The 22364-nt window shown below is 42.8% G+C and overlaps 2 protein-coding genes across 2 annotated transcripts; one reads left to right on the top strand and one right to left on the bottom strand.

The window, feature by feature from the left end:
• The first annotated feature begins 299 nt into the window (after positions 1-299).
• On the top strand, positions 300-21755 carry LOC110734451 (VAN3-binding protein-like). The gene is made up of 7 exons (XM_021914606.1): positions 300-823; positions 1177-1323; positions 19646-20093; positions 20521-20739; positions 20825-20874; positions 20963-21017; positions 21183-21755. The coding sequence occupies exons 1-7, from the start codon at positions 482-484 to the stop codon at positions 21422-21424; spliced, it is 1503 nt and encodes a 500-aa protein (XP_021770298.1). The 5' UTR covers positions 300-481; the 3' UTR covers positions 21425-21755.
• LOC110734452 (caffeoylshikimate esterase-like) lies at positions 3898-18158 on the bottom strand. Its single transcript, XM_021914607.1, has 3 exons — positions 17609-18158; positions 4933-5077; positions 3898-4367 (listed from the first exon to the last, which is right to left on the bottom strand). Exons 1-3 carry the CDS (start codon positions 18106-18108, stop codon positions 4029-4031), a joined length of 984 nt encoding a protein of 327 aa, XP_021770299.1. The 5' UTR covers positions 18109-18158; the 3' UTR covers positions 3898-4028.
• Positions 21756-22364: the final 609 nt, after the last annotated feature.

Below are 22364 nucleotides of genomic sequence, written 5' to 3'. Positions count from 1 at the left end.
TATCATAAAAGTAAAGTTAATTCGAATGAGTCACAAAGACAATACAAATTACAGATAGGGTTGGGAGATTTGAACATGTAACCTATTGTATACATGTCCTTTAGTCTAAACTAATAGGCCAAAACCTCATTGGTCTCATTATTTGAATATAACCCTAACCGAATTTACTTAATCCAAACAATGCTTATTTCTTCCGTCCCTTTAATATTATTCCACTGCTTATAAGTTTTGTCCCTCTAAGTTTGTCTACTCATTCTCATAAAGCCAAGGCCATTGCAAATTCTCCCAAAAAGAAATAAGCAGCACAAATATAAAAAGAGAAAAAAAAAAAAAAAAACATAAAAAAATAGTAAAAGTAACCACCCTAGTCCCTGGTAAGGCCACAGTAGTATAAAAGAGTAAACAAACCCATATTTAATTCAAGTCACCAAGAAAGAACAACAAAACAGAGAGAAACTTAAGAAAAGCATCCCCTGAAAAAATGGAGGATACAAACCCAATGCTAATGACCAAAGAATCCAATTACAACAACAATGATAACAATAAGCTACCAGAAAGTCCAAGGTTACCAATGGAATTTCTGTCAAGATCATGGAGTTTACCTGCTCTTCAACTCTCAAAAGCTCTTTCTCTCTCTCTTCCTTCTTTAGTCTCCAAAACTGTTGCTCCCTGTAATACCCCTCCTATCTTTGAAGAAGAACATCATTCTCTAGTTTTTCCTGCTGACCAAGATGATCAAAAGAGGCTTATTTCTGGAAATTCTTTCTCTTTTGCTTCTTCTGCTACTTCTCAGCTTGTTCTTGAACGCATCATGTCTCAATCTGTAAGTTTTTTTGGTCAAAATTACCCAAAGTTGCATTTTTTGGGTTTTTTTTTTTTTTTTTTAGAATTAATTTATCTTTGTAGGATTTTTCTAAGAATGCTTAACAAACCAACAAACTTTTGCATGATAAAGACTATTTTTTTCATGCAAAGTTTACATTTTTTGAGACTTTTTCATGAAAATAATTCAGAAAAAAGACTGTTTTTCATGGGTTTAATTGATTTTGCTCACACACTTGAAAATCACCTCTTTTTTTTTTCTTTTTTTTTTTTTAAAAAAAACATTTAAATTTAAAGGGTACATATGCTTTTGTGATATAGTTTTTGAATGTTGTACGTTTGTATGTGTTGCAGGAAGTGTCACCAATGACATCCGGAAGGCCTTCATGTAGTGAGCCACCAAATGGAATTGGAGGTCAAAGTTTTTCTGCTTCTTCTCTTACTCCTGAAATGTTTGACAGCCCTACTGATCCTATTTCTCCTCCTGTGGATTTTGACAAGGTATTGTTTCCTCAGTCTTGGATGAGTCTAGTATTGTTTTAATTTATTGTGAAACATTAAATATACACCTCATGGATGAGTCGAGTATTGTTTCAATTTATTGTGAGACATTAAAAATACGACGACTCGTAAAAAAAAAAAAAAAAACATATAAAATAAAAGCCATGCCGATCTTACAAATACTATGTGACCTTTTTGCCTTGATAGGAATTATTTTTTTGACTAGTTAAAATATTTGTGTGATGTGAACTTTTTCTGTTTTGCTTCCAAGTACCATTGTCTAAACATTAAACATGCTTAAGTTGTACTTAAAGACACTTAACATTCCACACACTTATTGCTTGATTTGAACTTATTATGAGATTTTGTTGAAAATTGATATGGTAGGACATCTAAAACTTCTAAAGTTGGTATCTAATGAGAGAGTATGAATACTTCACCCTCAAGAGTCTTTTATCTTTTTAGATAAGATTGCCACTAAATAGAAAATTCAAAAGAAATACTCTTAAAAGTTGACGGTTTTGTCTAATTTCAAACTATAAGTAAAACAAAGCATATTTAAGTATTTACTCTGTAATAACTTCTACTATGTGAATTAGAGATATTTATGCGTTATAACATATGTTAAAAACCATGAATAATCAAATAGGGAAGGAACACAAAAGTAGTAGTAATTTTTATCCCAACCTTATGTTATTAAGAGAGACTTAAACACAACTTGAAACTAATGATTCAAGTCGACCATTTATCCGAAATTATACAGTATGTAGGGAGTACAGGATAAAAATTGTTTACAATAAACAAATGTCAGGAGAAAACCAGTTTAAAGTTCATCTTTGCCTTAAATTTCACTCAAAACTAAAAACCAAGATTATTAATTATACTCCTTAGTTCTAGCTAAAAACAGATTTAGGCTAGAGAGAAACAGAGAAGACAGCAATGACCTGCAGAGAGTAGAGAGATGTCAGCTATGTTTCCTGAGGCTTCTCCATTCTCCCAAATTTGACGCTTACTTTTTAGGTTGTCCTCTATTCAATGGGTCTATCAATTATGATTGTTGTTATTGTTAGTACACTTTTTTTACAGTAATATGGAGATATTGCTTTTGTTTCTTTCAATGCTAACTTTATTTTTTTCCCATTATCATAGAGTAGGTCTTTCTATAGCATTGTTTAGTGATTGTAAATTTTTTATCCTTTTCCTTCTTTACCATAGGCCCCTCTGATTGGTTTGGATAAAATCAATTTTTCTTAGATTCTGAACCCTTAACTTGATTCTGTATTGCATGGTCTATTGGTCTTGTATACTCACTCCGTGCAATGTAGCTCCAAGAAATTACTGTACTGTTAGCTACTCACCCATGGGTTGCATTGAGTAAATTGATACGAGTACTCTCCCCGTCTCGAAAAGATAGGTCACTTTGGAATAGTAACTCGCGTAAAGAGAGTGTTTCATTGGGTGTAAATTATTTTTCGGGAAAATGATTTTCCATTGTTTGGTTTGTAAAGGAGACCCTAGTTGATTTTTTTTTCCCCTTTTGTAAGGAAGAAGGCTTGTTTTCCTCCCATCTTTACTCCTCCTTTTTGCATCTCAACCTTTCACTTTTGTTTTTCGTTTTTGTTTTCTCTAATATACTTTTCAAGAACCAAACAAAAGAGAATTAATTTGCAATTGTATGTTTACTAAGAAAATTTTCAATTAGAAATCACGTTTATCGTAGATGTTCTCTATTAAACCGGAGTCAAGATATAAAGAAGTCAATTTTTTCTAAAGGGAGGCAGAGTGTGGACAAATTGGCACATCATTATTCTTATGACTCTAAATGATTTAGTGCTCCTTTTTACTACTTAATTAGGGTTAAATTCTTTGTTTAAACTTGCTTTTACTTTGTACTATTGTTTATTATTGCTGCATTCAAACTGAATACGAGGAAAAGGATTCTCAAAAGGGTAAGAAAGGGGACAGAAGGAAAACTGGAAAAGTAGAGTGACCAATCTTTTTCCTTGTTTGGCTCATTTTTTACGTGGTAAAAGGAATTCCCTCCCTTTTTTGACTAATATTTGCTTTTAAAAATTTTACTAAGGGAAAAAAGCCAATAATAAGACAATAAATAGTACCAGCCTTTCTTTTTCTTTATAAAGAGTTCTAACATGTTTCATGAGGTGGCCTTGTGAAGTTGTGGTCTATACGAGTGCATCTACACGCATAGAGCCTATATGTTTCACATGTATATAGAAGAGCTGAGGTTTAATTATTTTTTTTTCTCTTTTAATGGTACAGTGGTACATTTAATATACCATTATGCATGTAGTAGTACTTTTTGCTATTAAATTTTCCACCACTGTTTTTTCTCATGTTTTCATTATTCACAAAAATGTCATCCTATTTGTTTCATTGGCACATAGGCCATATGCGCCAATAATTCTCCGGTCTATACTCTATAAGCGGTTTTTGGGATTTGTAGATTTTGAATATCACCTACTAGAGTTTTTAATTTTACTAATCATTAGAACCAAAATCCCGAATATCTAAATTGATCACCCTTTCTTAATAGTTAATCACATTCTTTCCGGATTAATAGTCCAATTTTACGCCTTTTTAGAGTCCATTTTATTAATTTCGAAAACTTATACACATAAGAAGTCGAAGTTCAAACACACCATTTAGGATAGAACTAAATCACTAATACACCAATTCGATATTGATCACTTGCTACCTAAAGCTCTAGACTTGAGCCAATCCAAAGCATCACCAAAGACAAGCTCAACATTCTCCTCAGGCTCACCAACTAGCTGATGCCACATACCCGGATAGATCTTCAGTGTCTTGTCCTTGCTAGAGGCGCGTTGATGAAACTCCTCTACGCAGGCTGGGTCACATACAACGTCGTCTCCACCGTGAATGATCAACAGTGGAATATCAACTTCTTCGAATCTCCCTTGAACCTCTCTGCATATCCTCATCAGCTCATATGCTGTGGCAGCGCGTGGCTTCCCCATGTACCTCTTTGGGCTCGCGATTGCTAGCTTACGCTTCCATTCCACCTTAAGGATACAGTAGACATTAGACCAACGTGTGGGGAACACGGACCATATAAGGACAATTAAAGTTTTTGAGTAAATAAAATTGAATAAGCAGCTTTTTGTACCAAGTCAATAGAGATGACCTACATATTAATGAATGTGGGTACTCCAGCTAGATCATCCGTCCATTTTGATTTTTTTTTCCCCCTCTTATTTTTACTAAGCAATAGCTGCAATAATCTAGCTTTAATTTTGAAGGTGCATTCGATTCACTTGGTTTACACTCATCTCAACTGAACTGAAACTAGTTAGTCCTTATTTTTCATGAACTTAGAGAACTTATTTCTCCTATAACATTTGAATTGTTATATACTATGTATATATTTTTTTTTTAAAGTATTATAAATGTTATATACTTTGTATATTCATATTGATAATTAATTAATTATAGTTACGTTTTTTCCTACAAGTATATATAATTAATTAATAAAAAAACACCCAAACAAAAATGTACAAGAAATTATACTAGGTATATAAACATAATTGGAAAATCAATTAGAAAGAGGATGAATGAGAAGTTCCAAACCTTAAAGGACACATCAGGAATAGAACCACGAGTAGGAACTACGCGCCAAGTAGGCAAAACCGTAGCAGCTAACCCAAGAAGGTGTTCCAAAGGCCAAGGTGGCTTAAACTTCTGACTAATCCCACACATAGCCCCATTCAACACTGTTTCGGTTGAAAACAATGGGACCTTGCCGAAGGTCCACTAAAATGGAGAAGACTGGATTCGATCCAAGCTGTGTTGGGCCGAAGGTTTCCTGCACAGTGAACACACGTAAACTAGCCTCGGGGGTGTTTCCGAGGAAGGCCCCTCCGATGCTAAAGTCAGTACAATGTGTAAAAAGGAAGACACTATGCAAGAGAGTTTGTAGCTTGAGGCTTTTGTGGAGTATTTCTCAATGCAAGAATGAGCATATGAGTTGGAATAATCCGTGTATGAGATAATGTATGTGATGATGCCTGTGTTGTTGTGTCTGATAGTGTATATGATGTTATGAGATGTCCCCTTGAATGTGTTAATATGAGGGCTTTTATACCTCATCATATTTGGAGAGGTTGGGCTTTTGCCCAATTGGCTTACTTTGTGGGCTGACTTTTGACTTTTGAGCAATTGGAGAGTTGAACCTTGACCTTGGGCTTTTAATTGGATCATTTAATGCTCCGGCCCAATTTTGACTAAATTGGACCCAAACAACTTGCCCCCCAGACCCGATTTGGAAGAATGACGGGTCGGGTTTGATTTAACTCAGAAAAGGAGGGAAGTAAATGATTTAATTGATCCAAAAATTTGAATTTAAACCGTAATTAATGAGATAACAACGGTTAATGATTTGCGGAAGTTGGACGGATAATGGGCGGTTTAATCACAAGACATGTGTTTAATGGTTACTTAGTGGGTACTTAAGAGAAATTAAAGCACAGACTCTTCGTATCCCGTACCTGGAGATATAAACAGAGGCGCGTCATTCTCCTCACTGATTCACCAACACAAACCCAGAATTCTTCGAGAGAGAATCCAAGAATCCGTATCAAAACTTCGCAAATTCCCCCGAGCATTGAGCTTAGAAACTGAGACTTGCCACTACGAACTCGTAAATCGGCAAATTTCGCTTCAGATTAAGGTAAATTCCTTTGATTTCAGTTTATTTTTCTTCGAATTCGAACTCCTTCCCCTTTTCTTTCGACTTTTCTCTTCGAAATAGTCCATGGCAAGAGGAGTTAGAGGTAGAGCCCGTGCTCCAAGAAGAGCAAGGCCGATTCCCGATCCTAGGAATAGGATTGGGACCTGGAATGGTCGAAGGCCGGAGTCTGACCCTGCTGATGGGATTAGGGCGACTCCCCTTTCCTCGGCTCCTCCTCAAAGAACGGATGAGCCGAGTGCTTCTGGACGGGATGATGAAATTCCCGCTGTCCTTTGGGATATCCTCCCTGGGTTTTCAGAGTGGGAGAATGCCGAAGTCGCTTCGGCCATGATAAAGAACCGCCCCTACTCATGGTGGGTAGAGAACGCCGATCAATATCGATTTGCTGAGCAAATTGAGTTGCACTACGGCATTTTTGAAGCTGATGGATATTGGTGCCGAATGCCCTCAGCATCCGATAGAATCCATCGTCCACCCCCGGGGTATGTGGGGGTGTACACGAGACAGCTTCAGTATGGGCTGAGGTTCCCTTTGGACGTTTTCGTCCGAGACTTGCTGATCCATTACAACATTTCCCTATGTCAGCTAACCCCCACCAGCATCCGAAGGGTGATGACATACTTATGGGTCTGCAAGTTCTTCAAATACGTGCCGAACCTGCACTGCTTCAGAAAGCTCCATCGGCTAGTGCCAAATATTCAGAGTGGGCACGGAAGCCATGGTTCTGGGTGGTATCGGATTGAGTCCCGGCCCCAATACTTGACCATGTGGCCAAATGACTCTTCAGACAAGGACTGGAGAGGTCAATGGATTTGGGTTAGGGCACCCATAGATCCGGGCCACCCTTGTGTCTTCAGCGCTCCCCGGTACTTAGCTGAGCCTGATCCCGAAATGGGAAGTCTAGGTCCCCCCGCAGATAACGGGGCGGATCCGAACCTGGATCAGCAACATATCTTCGGCAAGCTGCCGAACCCGGGGGGGAGTGGTCGAATGCAGCATATCCCGGAGACTTGGCTCCCCGATACGCATTACGTTTTCCAAGAGAATATGCTAGCAGCTGTTGGCCTCAGCCGAAAGTTTAAGGATGGTAAGCTTCTTCGGCTGGGGCCGAGGCTTTTAACTACCTCTTTTTCTTCTCTCGCTTTGCTTTTTTATGCTGTGCCAACATATCTGAGCTAAACTTTTTCCCTTTCCTTTTTTCAGAGCGGGACGAGACCAACGTTGGTATTAACTACGCTCGTCTTGGTGTTAACCGAGAGCGAGTTGTAACTGAACGGGCCCCGTCTATCACTGAGCCGAGGCATAGGGAAGTTCATCTGGACTCTTCCCACTTCCAAATTGAGGCTGTTGCTCTGTATCAGAGGCAGAAGCCTTGGTGGAAGAAGAGAGACCCTTGGTTTCAGCTGCTGAACGAAGAAGCTGAAGCTGCCCGCACAGCCGAAGAGGTTGCACGGGTACTTGAGGCTTGTGAAGGAGGAGAAGGGTCCTCCAGAGCTGCTGAAGCCGAAGCTGCAGCTAGAGCAGCTGAAGAAGACGAGGCTTTGCTGAAGACCTCGGTGAGCTTTCAGACAACTTTTTTCTTTTCTTCTTTTTTTTTTTTTTTTTTTTTTTTTTTTTTTTTTTTACTCACACTCTTCTTCCCCCCTGTCTGTTACAGTCTGAAGAGAGTAACAGACACAGAGAAGGCAAAGCTCCTGTTCGTCCCGAAGATCAAATACAAGAGTCTTCAGACTCAGATATGGACGAGCAGCCTCTTCTGAAAAGGCGCCGAAGGATGGCCATCATCGGCCCTCATGATTTTCAGCAGAGGCCGATGACCATCGGCGTCGCAATAAGGGAACCTGAGGAAGGCAATGGATCGCCGAGGGTTCCCCAGCCAACACCCCAATCTCCTCAAAAGACCCCTCCGCCACCTCCTGAGATGGAGGTGGATCAGAGAACTCCCGAACCTAAGGGAGGGGTCCAAGAAGAAATCAAGGAGAGTGCTGCTGAGCACGAAAATAAAGATGCCGTGATGTCAAGTGCTGAAGGCTTCACGGCAGATATCGCAAGAGAGGTTGAGGCTTTCGTCCTCACCCCTGAAGAAGAGGAGGTCATAGTACTTGACTCCTCTGAGAAGGACGATGCTGAGACAACCAAAGCTAATCAAGCTCCATCGTCGTCCTTCCCTTCTTTCCAGACTCTGCATTCTGGAGAAATGGGTTTCTCGGCCCCCCGAATTCCAATCCCAGATCACATCTGGGACCTCATATGGGGTCAAAACCGAGAAGGAGCTGCAGCCTACTTCGGCAATTTTGCTGGCATGTCCGAAGTAGACAGGGCAAGGATCTGGTCGCTGAAGGCCACTGCTGGGATGGGCGAATCCAGTAGATCAGTTCCTGACCCAGCCAGGTCTAACCAACTGCTGATGATGCAGGTAATTTTCCTTCATTTCCTCCGAAATTCAGCTCTATTTTTTTTTTCTTATTACTTATTTTTTATTTTTTTTTTTGTCTTCCTGTTTTCAGTTCGTGCACAATCAGACTCTCACTGTAGAGCTGATTGATACCCTACAAGATAGGGTAGACGCTGCTGTGCACGAAAGGAAGGTGGCTGAAGAGGAAGTTAAGCTTGCTAAGCTGAAGCAAGCAGCAGCTGAAGAGAAGCAGCAGGAGGTTGAGGAGTACGGTAAAAAAGCTGCCGAAGCTCTGAAAACCTTCTGCGATGCTATGGAGATGGAGGTTTTTCCCCCACTGATGGAAGGGGAAAAATTCCTCCAGGAGCATATGGGAGTGGACGTCTCCAAATTCAAGGCTGCTATTGAGAGCCGAATTCAAGAAGGAACTGCTGCACAAGCTGAAGTGCAGCAGCGTCTAGAGGCTCTTGAAGCCAGCCGAATGGCTGCTGAAGAGTTGCTCTTGGCCAAAGACGTCCAACTCTCAGAGGCTGCTGCTGCTGCTGAAGCTCAAAGAGCTAAATTCCAAGAGGCTGAGGATCAACTGCTGATCCAGAAAGTTGAAGTGGCCCAAGCTCAGACAAAGGCTTTCCAAATTCAGCAAGAGCTGAATGAGCTGAAGGGTTCCTCCTCCAAAGTCGCTGAACAGCTGAAGAAATCCAAGGAAGACTTGGAGGAGACCCAGAAGAAGCTGGCTGATGCTGAGGCTTTACTCAAAGTCCGTGTTTACACCCAAGAGGAATATGAGATGGGTTTCAGAAACGGATTCCGAGTATGCCGAAGACTCTGCCTTCATGCTGAGCCGAAGCTGGACTGGTCTAAATGTGCTGAGTGGGTCCAGAATCCCGAAGACCCTCACATGAAGTATGCAACTCCAGCTGAAGCTGAAATTCTTAAGGCTGAGGAAGCCGAAGAGGAAGCTGAAAGACTGGAGTTGGAAGCTGAGCAGAGGGAAAGGGAGGCTCGGCAAAATGCAAAGCCCGCCTCTTCGGCTGCTGGGGCTGAGGCCACCATGGGACTCAACGCTGATCAGTCTGATCCCCCGGCTGAAGCATAGGAACTCGGGCAGTCGTCTTCAGAATCTTGCGGTTCATCATGTGCTTAACTTTAGACTTGCCGCTTTCTGAGTTTTTTGCCTTGTTTTTTGCTTCAGCTTGCCTTGTCGTACAGCAGTTTTATTTTTTTGCTTATGTACGTATTTCGGCAGCTGTTATTTTCCGCTTGTGGGCGGCTGCCGATACTGAATTATTGAACTTGTAGCTCAAAAATTTTTTCTTCAGTTGCTTTATTTTTGAATGCTTTACTGTTTCTTTTCTTCAACTCTGCCGAACATAGCTGCACTGCGTGCTTCTTGCCCCCACAGAAATTGAAGTATGACTTTAGTTGAATAAGCAATTTCTGAACTTCTTCAAAATAGATATCCGAAACACAGGGCCAACTTAAGGCAATGCTTCTGGGATACAAGTCTTACTGAAGATTGACTGTCTGAAAGTTGGATATCCGAAACACAGGGCCAACTGAAGGCAATGCTTCTGGGATACAAGTCTTACTGAAGATTGTCTGAAAGTTGGATATCCGAAACACAGGGCCAACTGAAGGCAATGCTTGGGATATTAGCTTTCTGGGACTAACCTCTTTAGAACAAGTCTTACTGAAATTTGACTTCAGCTGAAAGACCAGCGTTCTTAAAGAAGACGTATATCCGAAACACAGGGCCAACTTAAGGCAATGTTTCGGATAATGGCTCTCTGGGATACAAGGCTCAGTTAAGGCAATATCCCAGGATTGTCCATGGACTCATGTCTTTGGAGAACAGGTCTTACTGATGTTTGATTTCAGCTGAAAGACCAGTGTTCTTTAAAAAGACTGAGTTTTGTAAGCCATCTGAAACCCAGTTACCCGAAGGCGAAGGTTTCAGACGAGGCTGATTTAAAAAGGCTGTTATCCTTGATTTTCTGTCTATCTTTGAAAAATGGATACCCGAAACACAGGGCCAACTTAAGGCAATGTTTCGGATAATGGCTCTCTGGGATACAAGGCTCAGTTAAGGCAATATCCCAGAATTGTCCATGGACTCATGTCTTTGGAGAACAAGTCTTACTGAAGTTTGACTTCAGCTGAAAGACCAGTGTTCTTTTAAAAAGACTGAGTTTTGTAAGCCATCTGAAACCCAGTTACCCGAAGGCGAAGGTTTCAGACGAGGCTGATTTAAAAATTTTCAACTGTTGCTGTTATCCTTGATTTTCTGGCTATCTTTGAAAAATGGATACCCGAAACACAGGGCCAACTTAAGGCAATGTTTCGGATAATGGCTCTCTGGGATACAAGGCTCAGTTAAGGCAATATCCCAGAATTGTCCATGGACTCATGTCTTTGGAGAACAAGTCTTACTGAAGTTTGACTTCAGCTGAAAGACCAGTGTTCTTTAAAAAGACAGGTTTTGTCAGCAATCTGAAACCCAGTTACCCGAAGGCGAAGGCTTCAGACGAGGCTGAATAAAAAACCCTCAAAGAGTAGATAGAACAAAGAAAATTTTGAAAGGATAAACAGTTGTAAATTTTATATAAATGGCGGCTCCAAGGCCTGTCATTAGTTCAAAATGTACTTACAAAGATTGTTCTGCCCCGAAGGGTTTACACATGGTATTTTTTCAGTACATCAGCATTCCAGTGATTCTTCAACTCAGTTCCATCCAACTGCCGAAGTCGGTATGTCCCTGGCTGAAGCTCATCATAAATTTCATAAGGTCCCTCCCATGTAGCTGAGAGCTTCCCATGGATTCGGCCTTTCTGAACTGCAGCAGCATTCCGAAGGACAAGATCCCCAATTTTGAGAGGCCTTGCATGGACCCTTCGGTTATAAAATTTGCTGACTCTCTGCTTATAGGCCGCCATTTTATCTCGAGCTGAGTCTCTTACTTCGTCGAGGAAGTCGAGAGATTCCCTCATCAGTCGCTCATTCTCAGCCGAGAAATGGTGCACTCGAAGGCTCTCAGAGCCAATTTCCACTGGAAGGACGGCTTCGGCACCATACACCAGTTCAAAAGGTGAGTGGCCCGTTGCCTCTTTTTCAGTTGTCCGAAGGGACCAAAGGGTTCCAGGGAGCTCCTCTAGCCATTTGGACTTTTGATCTTCCACCCTCTTCTTGAGGGCACTTAAGATCTGTTTATTTGCTGCTTCGGCTTGTCCGTTACTCTACGGGTGGCATACCGCTGAAAATGCCAGTTTTATGCCGAACTGATCTGTATATCGCTTCAGCGGTAAGTTGTCAAATTGCCTCCCATGATCGAAAACAAATACTCTCGGGATGCCAAAGCGAGTGATGATATTCTGCCAGATAAATTTTCTGACAGTTTGCTCTGTAATGTTCGAGGCTGCTTCGGCCTCGATCCATTTACTGAAGTAGTCGACGCCAACTATCAGCCATTTTTTCTGGTACACAGCCTCTGGAAATGGTCCCAGTATATCCAGTCCCCATTGGGCAAACGGGAGTGGATTAAGGATCGGCTGAAGATCCCTTGCTGGCTGATGGATAACTGGAGCATATTTTTGACATTTTTCGCATTTCCGAACCAGCTCCTTAGCATCTGCGATCATGGTGGGCCAGTAATATCCGGCCCTCAATGCCTTGTGGGCTAAGGTTCTTCCCCCAATGTGGTTCCCACAGATGCCGAGGTGAATCTCCCGCAGGATATAATCTGCATCTGTTGGTCCCACGCATTTCAGCAATGGGGCTGAGAAGGACTTTTTCAGAAGTTCCCCCTTGAAGACAATGAACCTAGAGCTGGTTCTCTTCATTTTGGAGGCCAAAGCTTTGTCCTCAGGAGTTTCTCCCCGAAGCTTAAAAGCTAAAATGGGTTCCATCCAACTAGGCTCTGGGTCGGCGCAGCACACTTCAGGTGCTTCGTCGACACTTCTTACTCGACGCACTTCTACATATACAGATCTGTTCAGCTCGGTAAAAGATGAACTAGCAAGTTTGGAGAGTGCATCGGCCTGAGTATTCTGACCCCTTGGGATCAGCTGAACCTCAAAAGTTTTCAGCTCTGCAATGACTGATTTGATCTTGGCAAGATAAGCTATCATGGAGGGCTCTTTGGCCTCATAGCTGCCACTGATCTGATATGCAACTAGCTGAGAGTCTGTTTTTAAGCAGACATGATCGGCTTCCAAGGAGATGCACAATTGTAGGCCGGCGATTGCTGCCTCATATTCGGCTTCATTGTTCGAGGCCTTAAAAGAAAATTTTAGTGCATACTCAAAGGATTTGCCTTCGGGAGAAGTTATCACTACTCCTGCCCCCGAACCGTTTTCGGTGGAAGACCCATCCGTAAACACGGTCCAGACTTTCTTTTCACTGTCCAGCACTTCTTGGTATGAGCATTCGGCCAAGAAATCCGCCAGGGCTTGAGCCTTAATGGCAGCCCTCGGACGGTAGCTGATGCTGAATTCGGTGAGCTCAAAAGCCCACTTGGCTAGCCTACCGGATTTTTCAACCTTGCCAAGAACTTTTTCCAATGGCTGATCAGTTAAGACCACTATCTGATGGCAATCAAAATAGGGCCTCAGCTTCCGAGCAGCTACTACTACCGCGAAAGCAACTTTCTCGAGTAGAGGATAGCGGGTCTCGGCATCCGTCAGTGTATGACTGACGAAATAAATCGGTTGCTGACTCTTACTCTCTTCCCTCAGCAATACTGCGCTGATGGTGGCCGGGCTAACGGCCACATATAGGTATAGAGTTTCTCCTTCAACTGGGCTAGCCAGCGTTGGGAGTTGAGCCAGATGCTCCCGAAGCTGTTGAAAGGCGTCTTTTTGCTCTTCCTCCCAAACAAGCTCTTTTGTTTTCGGGAGTTTCAGGGCTTTGAAGAAGGGTAACCCCTTATCCGAAGCTCTAGAAATGAACCTCGAAAGGGCTGCCATTCTTCCGGTGAGCCGCTGAACATCCCTCTTCGTTTTTGGCTCAGGAAGGTCGAACGCCGCTTTGACTTTAGAGGGATTGGCATCAATCCCCCTTTTGCTGACCATGAAACCCAGGAATTTCCCTGACTTCACGCCGAAGACACACTTCTTCGGATTCAGCTTCATTTGATGCTTTCTCAAGGTGGCGAAAGTTTCAGCCAGGTCCTTTACATGGTCCTCTAGTTTTTTGCTTTTGACGATTGAATCGTCAACATAGACTTCCATGTTTCGGCCCTTTTGATCGGCGAAAACTTGATCCACCAGCCTTTGATAGGTTGCCCCCGCATTTTTCAATCCGAAGGGCATCATTTTGTAATTATACACCCCAGCGTTCGTGACGAATGCTGTCTTTGCTCGATCGTCGGGGTGCATGAAGATCTGATGATACCCTGAGAATGCGTCCATGAAACTAAGCAAGGCATGGCCACTTGTCGAATCGACTAGCTGATCGATTCTTGGCAAGGGATAGAAATCCTTTGGGCAAGCCTTATTTAGGTCCGTGAAGTCAACGCACATCCTCCAGGTACCATTGGGCTTCTGAACCATCACCACATTTGCCAGCCATTCCGGATATTGGCAAGGTTCAATGAATCCTGCCTCCAATAATTTTTTGACTTCGGCTGCGATGTCTCGGTTCTTATTGGCGGAGTAATTCCGCTTCTTTTGCTTAACTGGTCGACACGCTGGGTCAACATTAAGCTTGTGGGAGATGAGGTCTGAACTTATCCCGGGCATATCAGCTGCCGAGAAAGCAAACACATCTCTGTTATCCCGAAGGAGCTGAATAAGTTCACAACGGGTGTCAGGATCAAGGTCCATCCCGATTGTTACACATTTCTCAGCATCTCCTTCGGCCAACTCAACTGTTTCAGTCTGTTGGTCCATGTCCATTGCCGATGGACTGGACTCTTCAGAATCTGGTCTGCTGCCAATGTCAGCAGGTGTCCCAGTCTTTGTGTTCTTCGGCTGGCTCTCTGAGTCTTTCGGCTCAGATGAAGAGTCAACCTTTTCCCTTTCGGGACCTTTTTCTCTGGGCACTGATCCTTGGGCCGAAGCACTTAGGCCTTTCGGCTTTTTTGTGCTCGGCTCTCTTTCTTTTTCTTTCTCCTCCTCATCCTTGTCGTTATCTGGGCGACTACTGGATGGCTTGAGGTAGTTGCACCTTCGGGCGTCCTTCTGGTTGCCCTGTATCCTTTCGGGGAAGCCGGCGTCTGAGACGTAAATCATCAGCTGATGATAAGTTGAGACGACCCCTTGGATCTCGTGAATTATGGGTCTCCCCAAAATCACGTTGTACACTGAAGGAGCGTCGATGACCAAAAACTCAATCATGACGTTCCGGGCTGCCTCATCGCAACCGATGGTGACAGGAAGTGTCACCTTCCCATCTGGATAAGTTGAAGCCCCATTGAACCCGGATACCGGATAGGGTACCGGCGTAAGGTGCTTGGGCTTCAGCTTAATTTGGTTGTAGGCCTTTCGGAACAGAATGTTTGCTCCGCTGCCACCGTCAACAAGGACCTTACTGACGTCGTGGTTGGCCACCGTGGCGATGATCACCAACGGATCCTCGTGAGGGAACGTAATCCCCCGGCAGTCGGCGGCTGTGAACGTCATGTTCGGCACCGGCGACTGGGGAGATTGAATGTCAGCGTTGTTCACCTGGTGAGTCAAAGCTCTAAGGTGACGCTTGTGCTCCCTCCGAGAGTATATTCCTCCCGAGATAACATTGATCGGAGGGAATTTCCCCTCCGGTTTTTTACTGTTTTTCCGGGGGAAATCAAGGTCCTGCCGAGAGTCCTTTGCTAACCTCTCGGATTCTTTTTTCTCGCGGTGATCCGCGATGTATTTTTTCAAGTATCCCTTCCGGACCATGTCTTCTATCTGGTCCTTCAGCTGGATACACTCTTCAGTGTTGTGGCCCGAAGACTCGTGGAACTCACACCACTGATTTTTATTTTTTTGCTGATACCACTCTGGGAGTGGTTTCGGCTTTCGGTAACTCTGCTCCTCCTTCGTCACACTGTAAATTTTGGCGCGTGGAAGAGAGAGCGGAGTGTAGGACTCGTATCTGCCTGTGTATGAGGCAAACCTGTCCTTCTTTAGGTCGCTGGCCGAAGATGGTTCCGAGGCCTTTGATTTTCCCTTTGCCTTATGGCCTCGGCCTTCAGACAAGGGTATTTGCCTCTGTTTCCCTCCCCCGGATTGAGGTTGGGTTTTTGCTTTATTCCATTCTTCGGCTCGGATGAACTTATCCGAAGCACTAAGAGCTTCCTCCAAGGTCTGCGGGGTTTGCATGACCATGAAGTCTAGGAATTTTCCTGGCTGAAGGCCATTCTGCATTGCAAAAACAGCTAGCCCCTGGTCCAGCTGAGAGACGCTTGATGACTCGTTACTGAAACGGGTCAGGTAGTCTCGGAGGCTTTCAGTTTCCCCCTGTTGCAGACCCATGAGCTCTGCGGTAGTCTTCTCTCGGCGGTTTGCCGTGGAAAACTTGCTTCTGAACTTGGAGGACAGATCATCCCAACCTGTTATGGAGCCTTGCCTTACTCCCTTGGAGATCCACGCTTGCGCGACCCCCTTGAGAGTGGTTGGGAAATATTTGCACCAAGTCGCCTCGGATCTGGGGCAAAGATGCATATGAGTCTCATACGAGGCCACGTGGTCCTTCGGATCCGTGGTCCCGTCATATGTGATATGCGACGGTATTTTAACCGTGGGTACGCGCTCTTCTAGTATCCATTGCTCGAATGGTGAACTAGCGGGAAGCATAATGGCCTTGCCCTTGTTCCTGGCCGAAGGGACCGCGCTCCGCCCTCTCAGAGAGGTAGGAGTGGTTTTCGTCCCTGGCTGGGAAGTCTGGGCCTCGGCTGCAGGGAACGTGAGGCGACTACGCACGCTCGGTTCCTGGCCGCCGAGTCGGTCAAGGACGCTTCTGCGAGCAGTCTCGGGTTCCCGGCGAGCAGATTCTGGCCGAGAAGCTGAGCTGCTGCTCTTATGCGCTGCTGGTCTTGAGGATGAGGATCCTTTAAATAATTGAGAGTTCTTCTTCCTCTGTTTTTCATTTTTCCAAGAATCCTCCTCCCACTCTTCCAGTTCCCGGAAGGAAGGAAGCTTCCCACCGTCATGGTCTAACTTCCTCCGCTGATGCCGGGTATGCGGAGGAGTTCGATCACGAGGCGGTGGCATATTCTGTGCCCTCATTGCCTCCATGAGTACTGCCAGCGCTCTTGCCACCTCCTCCGAACTGGGCCCCGTCAAAGGGGTCCCCGGCCGAGTGTGGTAATGAGGCCGTGCAGCCGATGGTTGGCTTTGGGACACTGAATATGTCCTATGATCAGACTGACCCCTGCTAGACCGAGAGTGGTCCGGCCTATATTGAGAGTCATGCATTATAGGAGATAGGGAATCCTCCTTGTGTGATCCTCCCCCCGAGCCGGCACCCTTGGGAGAGTTCCGGTCCGGCGAGGGCGATGGTGTAGGGGTTTTAGGCTTTTCGCCCGCTCCTTGACGGAGGCTTTTGCTCTTGCGGTTCTTAGCCATGGCTGCTAAGATAATTGCAAGATGATCTTGGTTAGGAATTTGGCTTAAAGATTTTTGAAAGTCTTCCCCACAGACGGCGCCAAATTGTTTCGGTTGAAAACAATGGGACCTTGCCGAAGGTCCACTAAAATGGAGAAGACTGGATTCGATCCAAGCTGTGTTGGGCCGAAGGTTTCCTGCACAGTGAACACACGTAAACTAGCCTCGGGGGTGTTTCCGAGGAAGGCCCCTCCGATGCTAAAGTCAGTACAATGTGTAAAAAGGAAGACACTATGCAAGAGAGTTTGTAGCTTGAGGCTTTTGTGGAGTATTTCTCAATGCAAGAATGAGCATATGAGTTGGAATAATCCGTGTATGAGATAATGTATGTGATGATGCCTGTGTTGTTGTGTCTGATAGTGTATATGATGTTATGAGATGTCCCCTTGAATGTGTTAATATGAGGGCTTTTATACCTCATCATATTTGGAGAGGTTGGGCTTTTGCCCAATTGGCTTACTTTGTGGGCTGACTTTTGACTTTTGAGCAATTGGAGAGTTGAACCTTGACCTTGGGCTTTTAATTGGATCATTTAATGCTCCGGCCCAATTTTGACTAAATTGGACCCAAACAAACACTAACCCATCAAACCCCCCACCACTCTTTCCCACGCGCTTCTTCCTCAAAGTAATCAACAACGCAATCGCCCCTCCAAGAGATTCCGCGTACATAAACGCCTTCAACCCCGGCGCGTGTCTCTCACGAAACGCATCAAAGAACGAAATGCAATCATCAACCACGGGTCCGATATCGGGGATGTGAGCCACGTACCCATCAAGCGCGTCGGAGTAGCCATGACCCTGGTGGTCAATCGCGCAAACAATAAAACCGGCTTTTGCAAAGTGGATGGAGGTGAGTTGGACGGTCCAGCTTGACTCGCCAGTGTAGCCATGGACGACGCAGATTAACCCGAGTTTTTCACCGTGAAGTGGGGTCCACCATTGGGTGAAAAGCTTCATACCTCGTGAATTGGTGATGTACTCGGATGAGTGGCTCACTGAGTGCTTTGCGTAGAATTCGTCCGGTGAAAGTGAGCCGAAAGGGCTCTTCTCGTTCGCTTCTGCGATTGGGTGCGCCATTTTTTTTTTTTTTTTTTTTGTTATCTCTTTTTTTTTTTCTGAAAGGATTTTCGCCTGTTTTTATTTATTTATAACGATGATGATAAAAAATAAAAAAAGTAAAAAAAAAATAATACTTAGATAACAGTTTAATGGTGCCAATAAAAAGTCTTAATAAGATCAACCAACCAAAGTAGTTGGGGAAATGTTGTTGGGTTTATTTTTTATTTTTTAGCTGAAATGTTTCTCTTTCTTACTAGATCTATAGGTGAAAATTTTAGCATGTTCTGAATGCTCGAATATTTTACAGCCCATATTTTACTGTCAGCTTTTTTACTCTTTCCTGGATGCACTTATTGTAGGAAGTCTGTGCAAGGTACTTGTAGCATATCACTGACTGGTTTTCTGAAAACTGGCTTTTGGAAGTTACCATGTCCCCAAATTTTACCCTTTTCACAAGGTGAAATTCAGATTGGGTTCGAGTGTATAATGAAAATTGTACGAGTACTTTGTATTTAATTAGATTTGAAGTGTAATAAAAATTTAATACCTTGTATTTTGTGTGATTTCGATTAATCAACTCTAAAATAAGCAAATTACTGAGTCTGTGACAATCTTAGTGCGACAAAGTGTGTGCAACAATTTCATAACTATGAGCGTAAGATTTGCATAGGTTTTTGTTAACGTACGCAATTCATTCATACTACCCAAAACAAACACCCCCCTCCTTTCATGTAATTTTATTATCTGAGTAGTTGAGAAATGATTTTGACATGATTAAACTAGAAAATCACCCCAAGTGCCCAACTGGAAACTATCTATTTATTGTCTTATTTAATATAGGCCATTACTTTTTGTCTCTTTTGGGATCTTGGTAGTGTAGTTTAGTAAGTACTTTAGTAGTGCTTCTCTCATTAGTCTTGGCTTTTAAGTAATGTGCAAATTTGAACTATCTAAAGTCCAATCTTCATTTGAACAATTTCTGCTATCTTTGCTATAAAATTACTTTTTTTTATATGGTAAATAGAAAGTGACACCATTCCTAAACCAAGAAAAAAGAAAAAAAAAGTAAAAGAAAGCGTTACCCTTTAAATTTTGATGTTATTGACTCATATCCAAAGAGCTTTTACAAAACCTTCTTTATTAAAGGTTTGCTATAAAGGAAAGTATTCATGTGACTAGCATGTGATGCCTTCTCCCCTATCCCTCCCCCCCCCCCCCCTCTCCTAAGGGACATTTCAAGTTTTTGACATTTTTTGTTATTAGACCTGATGCCTTAAGTTATGATATCTGGAGTACTTCGTGTTAGAAAGAACAAATGCTATAAACTTGATCATTTCATTTTGTTTTTGATTCCAAAAATGAAGTAAAGGCCTCCAATGTATAGAGAGGACTACCTCGTTGTTTAAGAAATGCAAGTGCTGGACACGCCATTTTGACTTGTTTCTACTCTCCATGTCCCTATTATTGTGAACTTTCACTTGCCATAAATATATTTGTGTAAAGCAAATGGTGTGGCTTGCTAAACCTTGTGACTACTGTTTTCCAATGTTTGCAGTACCTGAGTACCAGCAGTACCCCACAACCTCTATTACCTCCCATCCGTGTGGGTCCTAGAAGTGGTGGAACCACTCCTTGTGCTGGCGGTTCTGTTGGGGGTAAGACAGTTGGGAGGTGGCTGAAGGAGAGGCGTGAGAAAAAGAAAGAGGAGCTGCGAGTGCACAATGCACAGCTCCATGCAGCAATTTCTGTGGCTGCAGTTGCTGCAGCAGTGGCAGCAACTGCAGCTGCGACTGCTGCAGCATCTGGATCATCTGGGAAGGATGAACAGGCAGAGCAGACAGACATGGCAATGGCTTCAGCCGCTACTTTGGTGGCTGCACGGTGTGTGGAGGCTGCTGAGGCAATGGGTGCAGAGAGAGAACAGTTAGCTACTGTAATTAGTTCTGCTGTTAATGTTCAATCCCATGGTGATATCATGACTCTCACTGCTGCTGCTGCAACAGGTTAGAGTTTCTGTTCTTTATTCCTACAAATTCTGTTAACCCATTGTCTGCATTGGAGTGTAACTTGGAAAAAGAGATTTAATGCGTGGGAAATTGATGTGATCATTTAATGTTTATAGCAATTGACAAATTGAAATAATTACAGATAGATTTCAATATCACATTTGCTAAAATCAGTGTCATGGAAAAATAATGGAATGCATATAATCACTTTAGGAAGTCATTTTGTCAACCGAGGCCTATTGTTTTGGAATGGCCTAAACAACTGTGGCTTGATAGTTAGGATAAAGGGGTATTACCTTATACTGTAGCAACGATAATTTTGAAATAACATTATACAGAGTGTATGTGTGTAGAACTGTACAAGTGCATATTCTATGAGGAGATTGCTTTTTACAAATCATTACATCCTATATGCATAATGCAGCTTTAAGAGGGGCAGCAACTCTGAAGGCAAGGACAATGAAAGAAGTATGTAATATAGCAGCTGTCTTACCCGTCGAGAAAGGTATAAAAGGTGAGAATAGGCACAGTCGAAATGGTAGCTACAATGGCGAGCCTGATCTACAAGGTGAAAACTTTCTTGGTTTATGTAATGAAGAACTACTTGCCAGGGGCTCCGAGCTTCTTAAACGCACTCGAACTGGTAATTTCAGCTTCTCTGGCTAGATTTAATCAAAGCCTATTAGTAAAAATAATTATTGATTGAATTATTTCATTTGTTTTACCAGGTGATCTTCACTGGAAAGTCGTCTCAGTATACATCGACAAAACAATCCAGGTTACGTTCTTTCAAAACCCACCCACTTGTATACCATTTTCTTCTACTTGTTAGTCATTTTCCTAACCATTTTTCTCTTGTCATGCAGGTTGTGCTCAAAATGAAGAGTAGACATGTAACAGGAATCACCAAGAAGAAAAAAAGTACTTCGCCATTCTCTTTCTCCCTATCAGTGCTCTGCATATTCCTCTAATTTTAAATTTATTGCAGAAGTCAAAACTTATGAATTTTGATAGTACTGGCAAGTGAATTTGGATGTCTGGTGAATCACTAATTAATGATGAGATTTATTGTGTAATTTGTGACAGAGATACTGATGGAAGTTTGCAAAGACTTGCCAGTATGGCCAGAGAGGCGGTTCATTGAAACTGGAGGAGAAAAACGACGTTACTTTGGGCTAAAGACGGCCACACATAGAGTAATCGAGTTTGAGTGCAAGAGTCAGCAGGAGTATGATGTTTGGACTCAGGGTGTCTCAAGGCTGCTCTCCTTGGTTAATGAAAAGAAGAAAACCAACGCGTGTCCAAGAAACAATATTTACTGGAATTAGACGAATGGACTTAAAGTATGAGAGCTAATACAGATATAGAGTAAGCTGTTTTGGTCAGATCTTTTTTGCTTCGTTTTGTTGATATGGTGTTCATAAATGTATGAAGGCTTTAAGTCTTATGGGAAGGCAAAGGACGAATTTTGAGGTACCCTTAGCTCTTTATAAATCCTATGTAGCTAAAGTTTCAAATACAATCTCTGTGTCCATATTTTGATATTTGTCTCTAAAGTTACACAGTACCATGAGGAAAGGGTGGTTTTTGAGCTTGGTATTGTTCATACTCATACCACTCACATATGAGCTTGAGTTGAGTGTTGCTTTGTTTTTTTGAGCTCGAAATTTTCAAGTTTAATTTAGCTTAAAGTTCGACTTCAAGAGATTTTATAAAGAAGTAAAACACTAATTATTATACCTAGTACGAGTACTTAGATTTGCTCACATTATGAAATACTTGTGAGAAGTATGCATTGTAGTCTAATATGTAAAAAGCTAAGAAAAAACTATCGGGTTTGTTGCACACCTCTCATGTTCAGTAGAAGAGACTTCTAGGCCAATGTCATTCCTCATTATAAGGTACCAATAACCTAAGGACGATTTGTGCCATAAATGAAGAAATCCTCCTCCTGAAGTAACACCCAAGTAATTAAAATTTAGAAGTATATCTTGATACTTCTACTAACAATCAAGCTATCTCGAAAACCTTGCTTTACTCATTGATTACTTGCCTTGAACTAGGCATAATGTTTCTGTAACTAACTGTTCCTCTCTTATAGTTCACAATTTGCAAGCATATCTAATTCACACAGGGACAGAATCATACGACAATTGAGAATAACTTGGTTAGCTGGAAGGAAACTTCTGCAGTCCTTTTGTTTGAGTAAAAGCATAAAAAATCACTCGGTGATAGGCTGCTAGCAATTGTTTAACAGCCTTTCCCTTT

The sequence above is a fragment of the Chenopodium quinoa genome, unplaced genomic scaffold, assembly GCF_001683475.1.
Source record: "Chenopodium quinoa cultivar QQ74 unplaced genomic scaffold, ASM168347v1, whole genome shotgun sequence".
In the NCBI taxonomy this organism is placed as follows: Eukaryota; Viridiplantae; Streptophyta; class Magnoliopsida; order Caryophyllales; family Amaranthaceae; genus Chenopodium; species Chenopodium quinoa.
The sequence above is the reverse complement of the archived record's forward strand: the minus strand, read 5'-3'. Positions and strand labels throughout refer to the sequence as shown.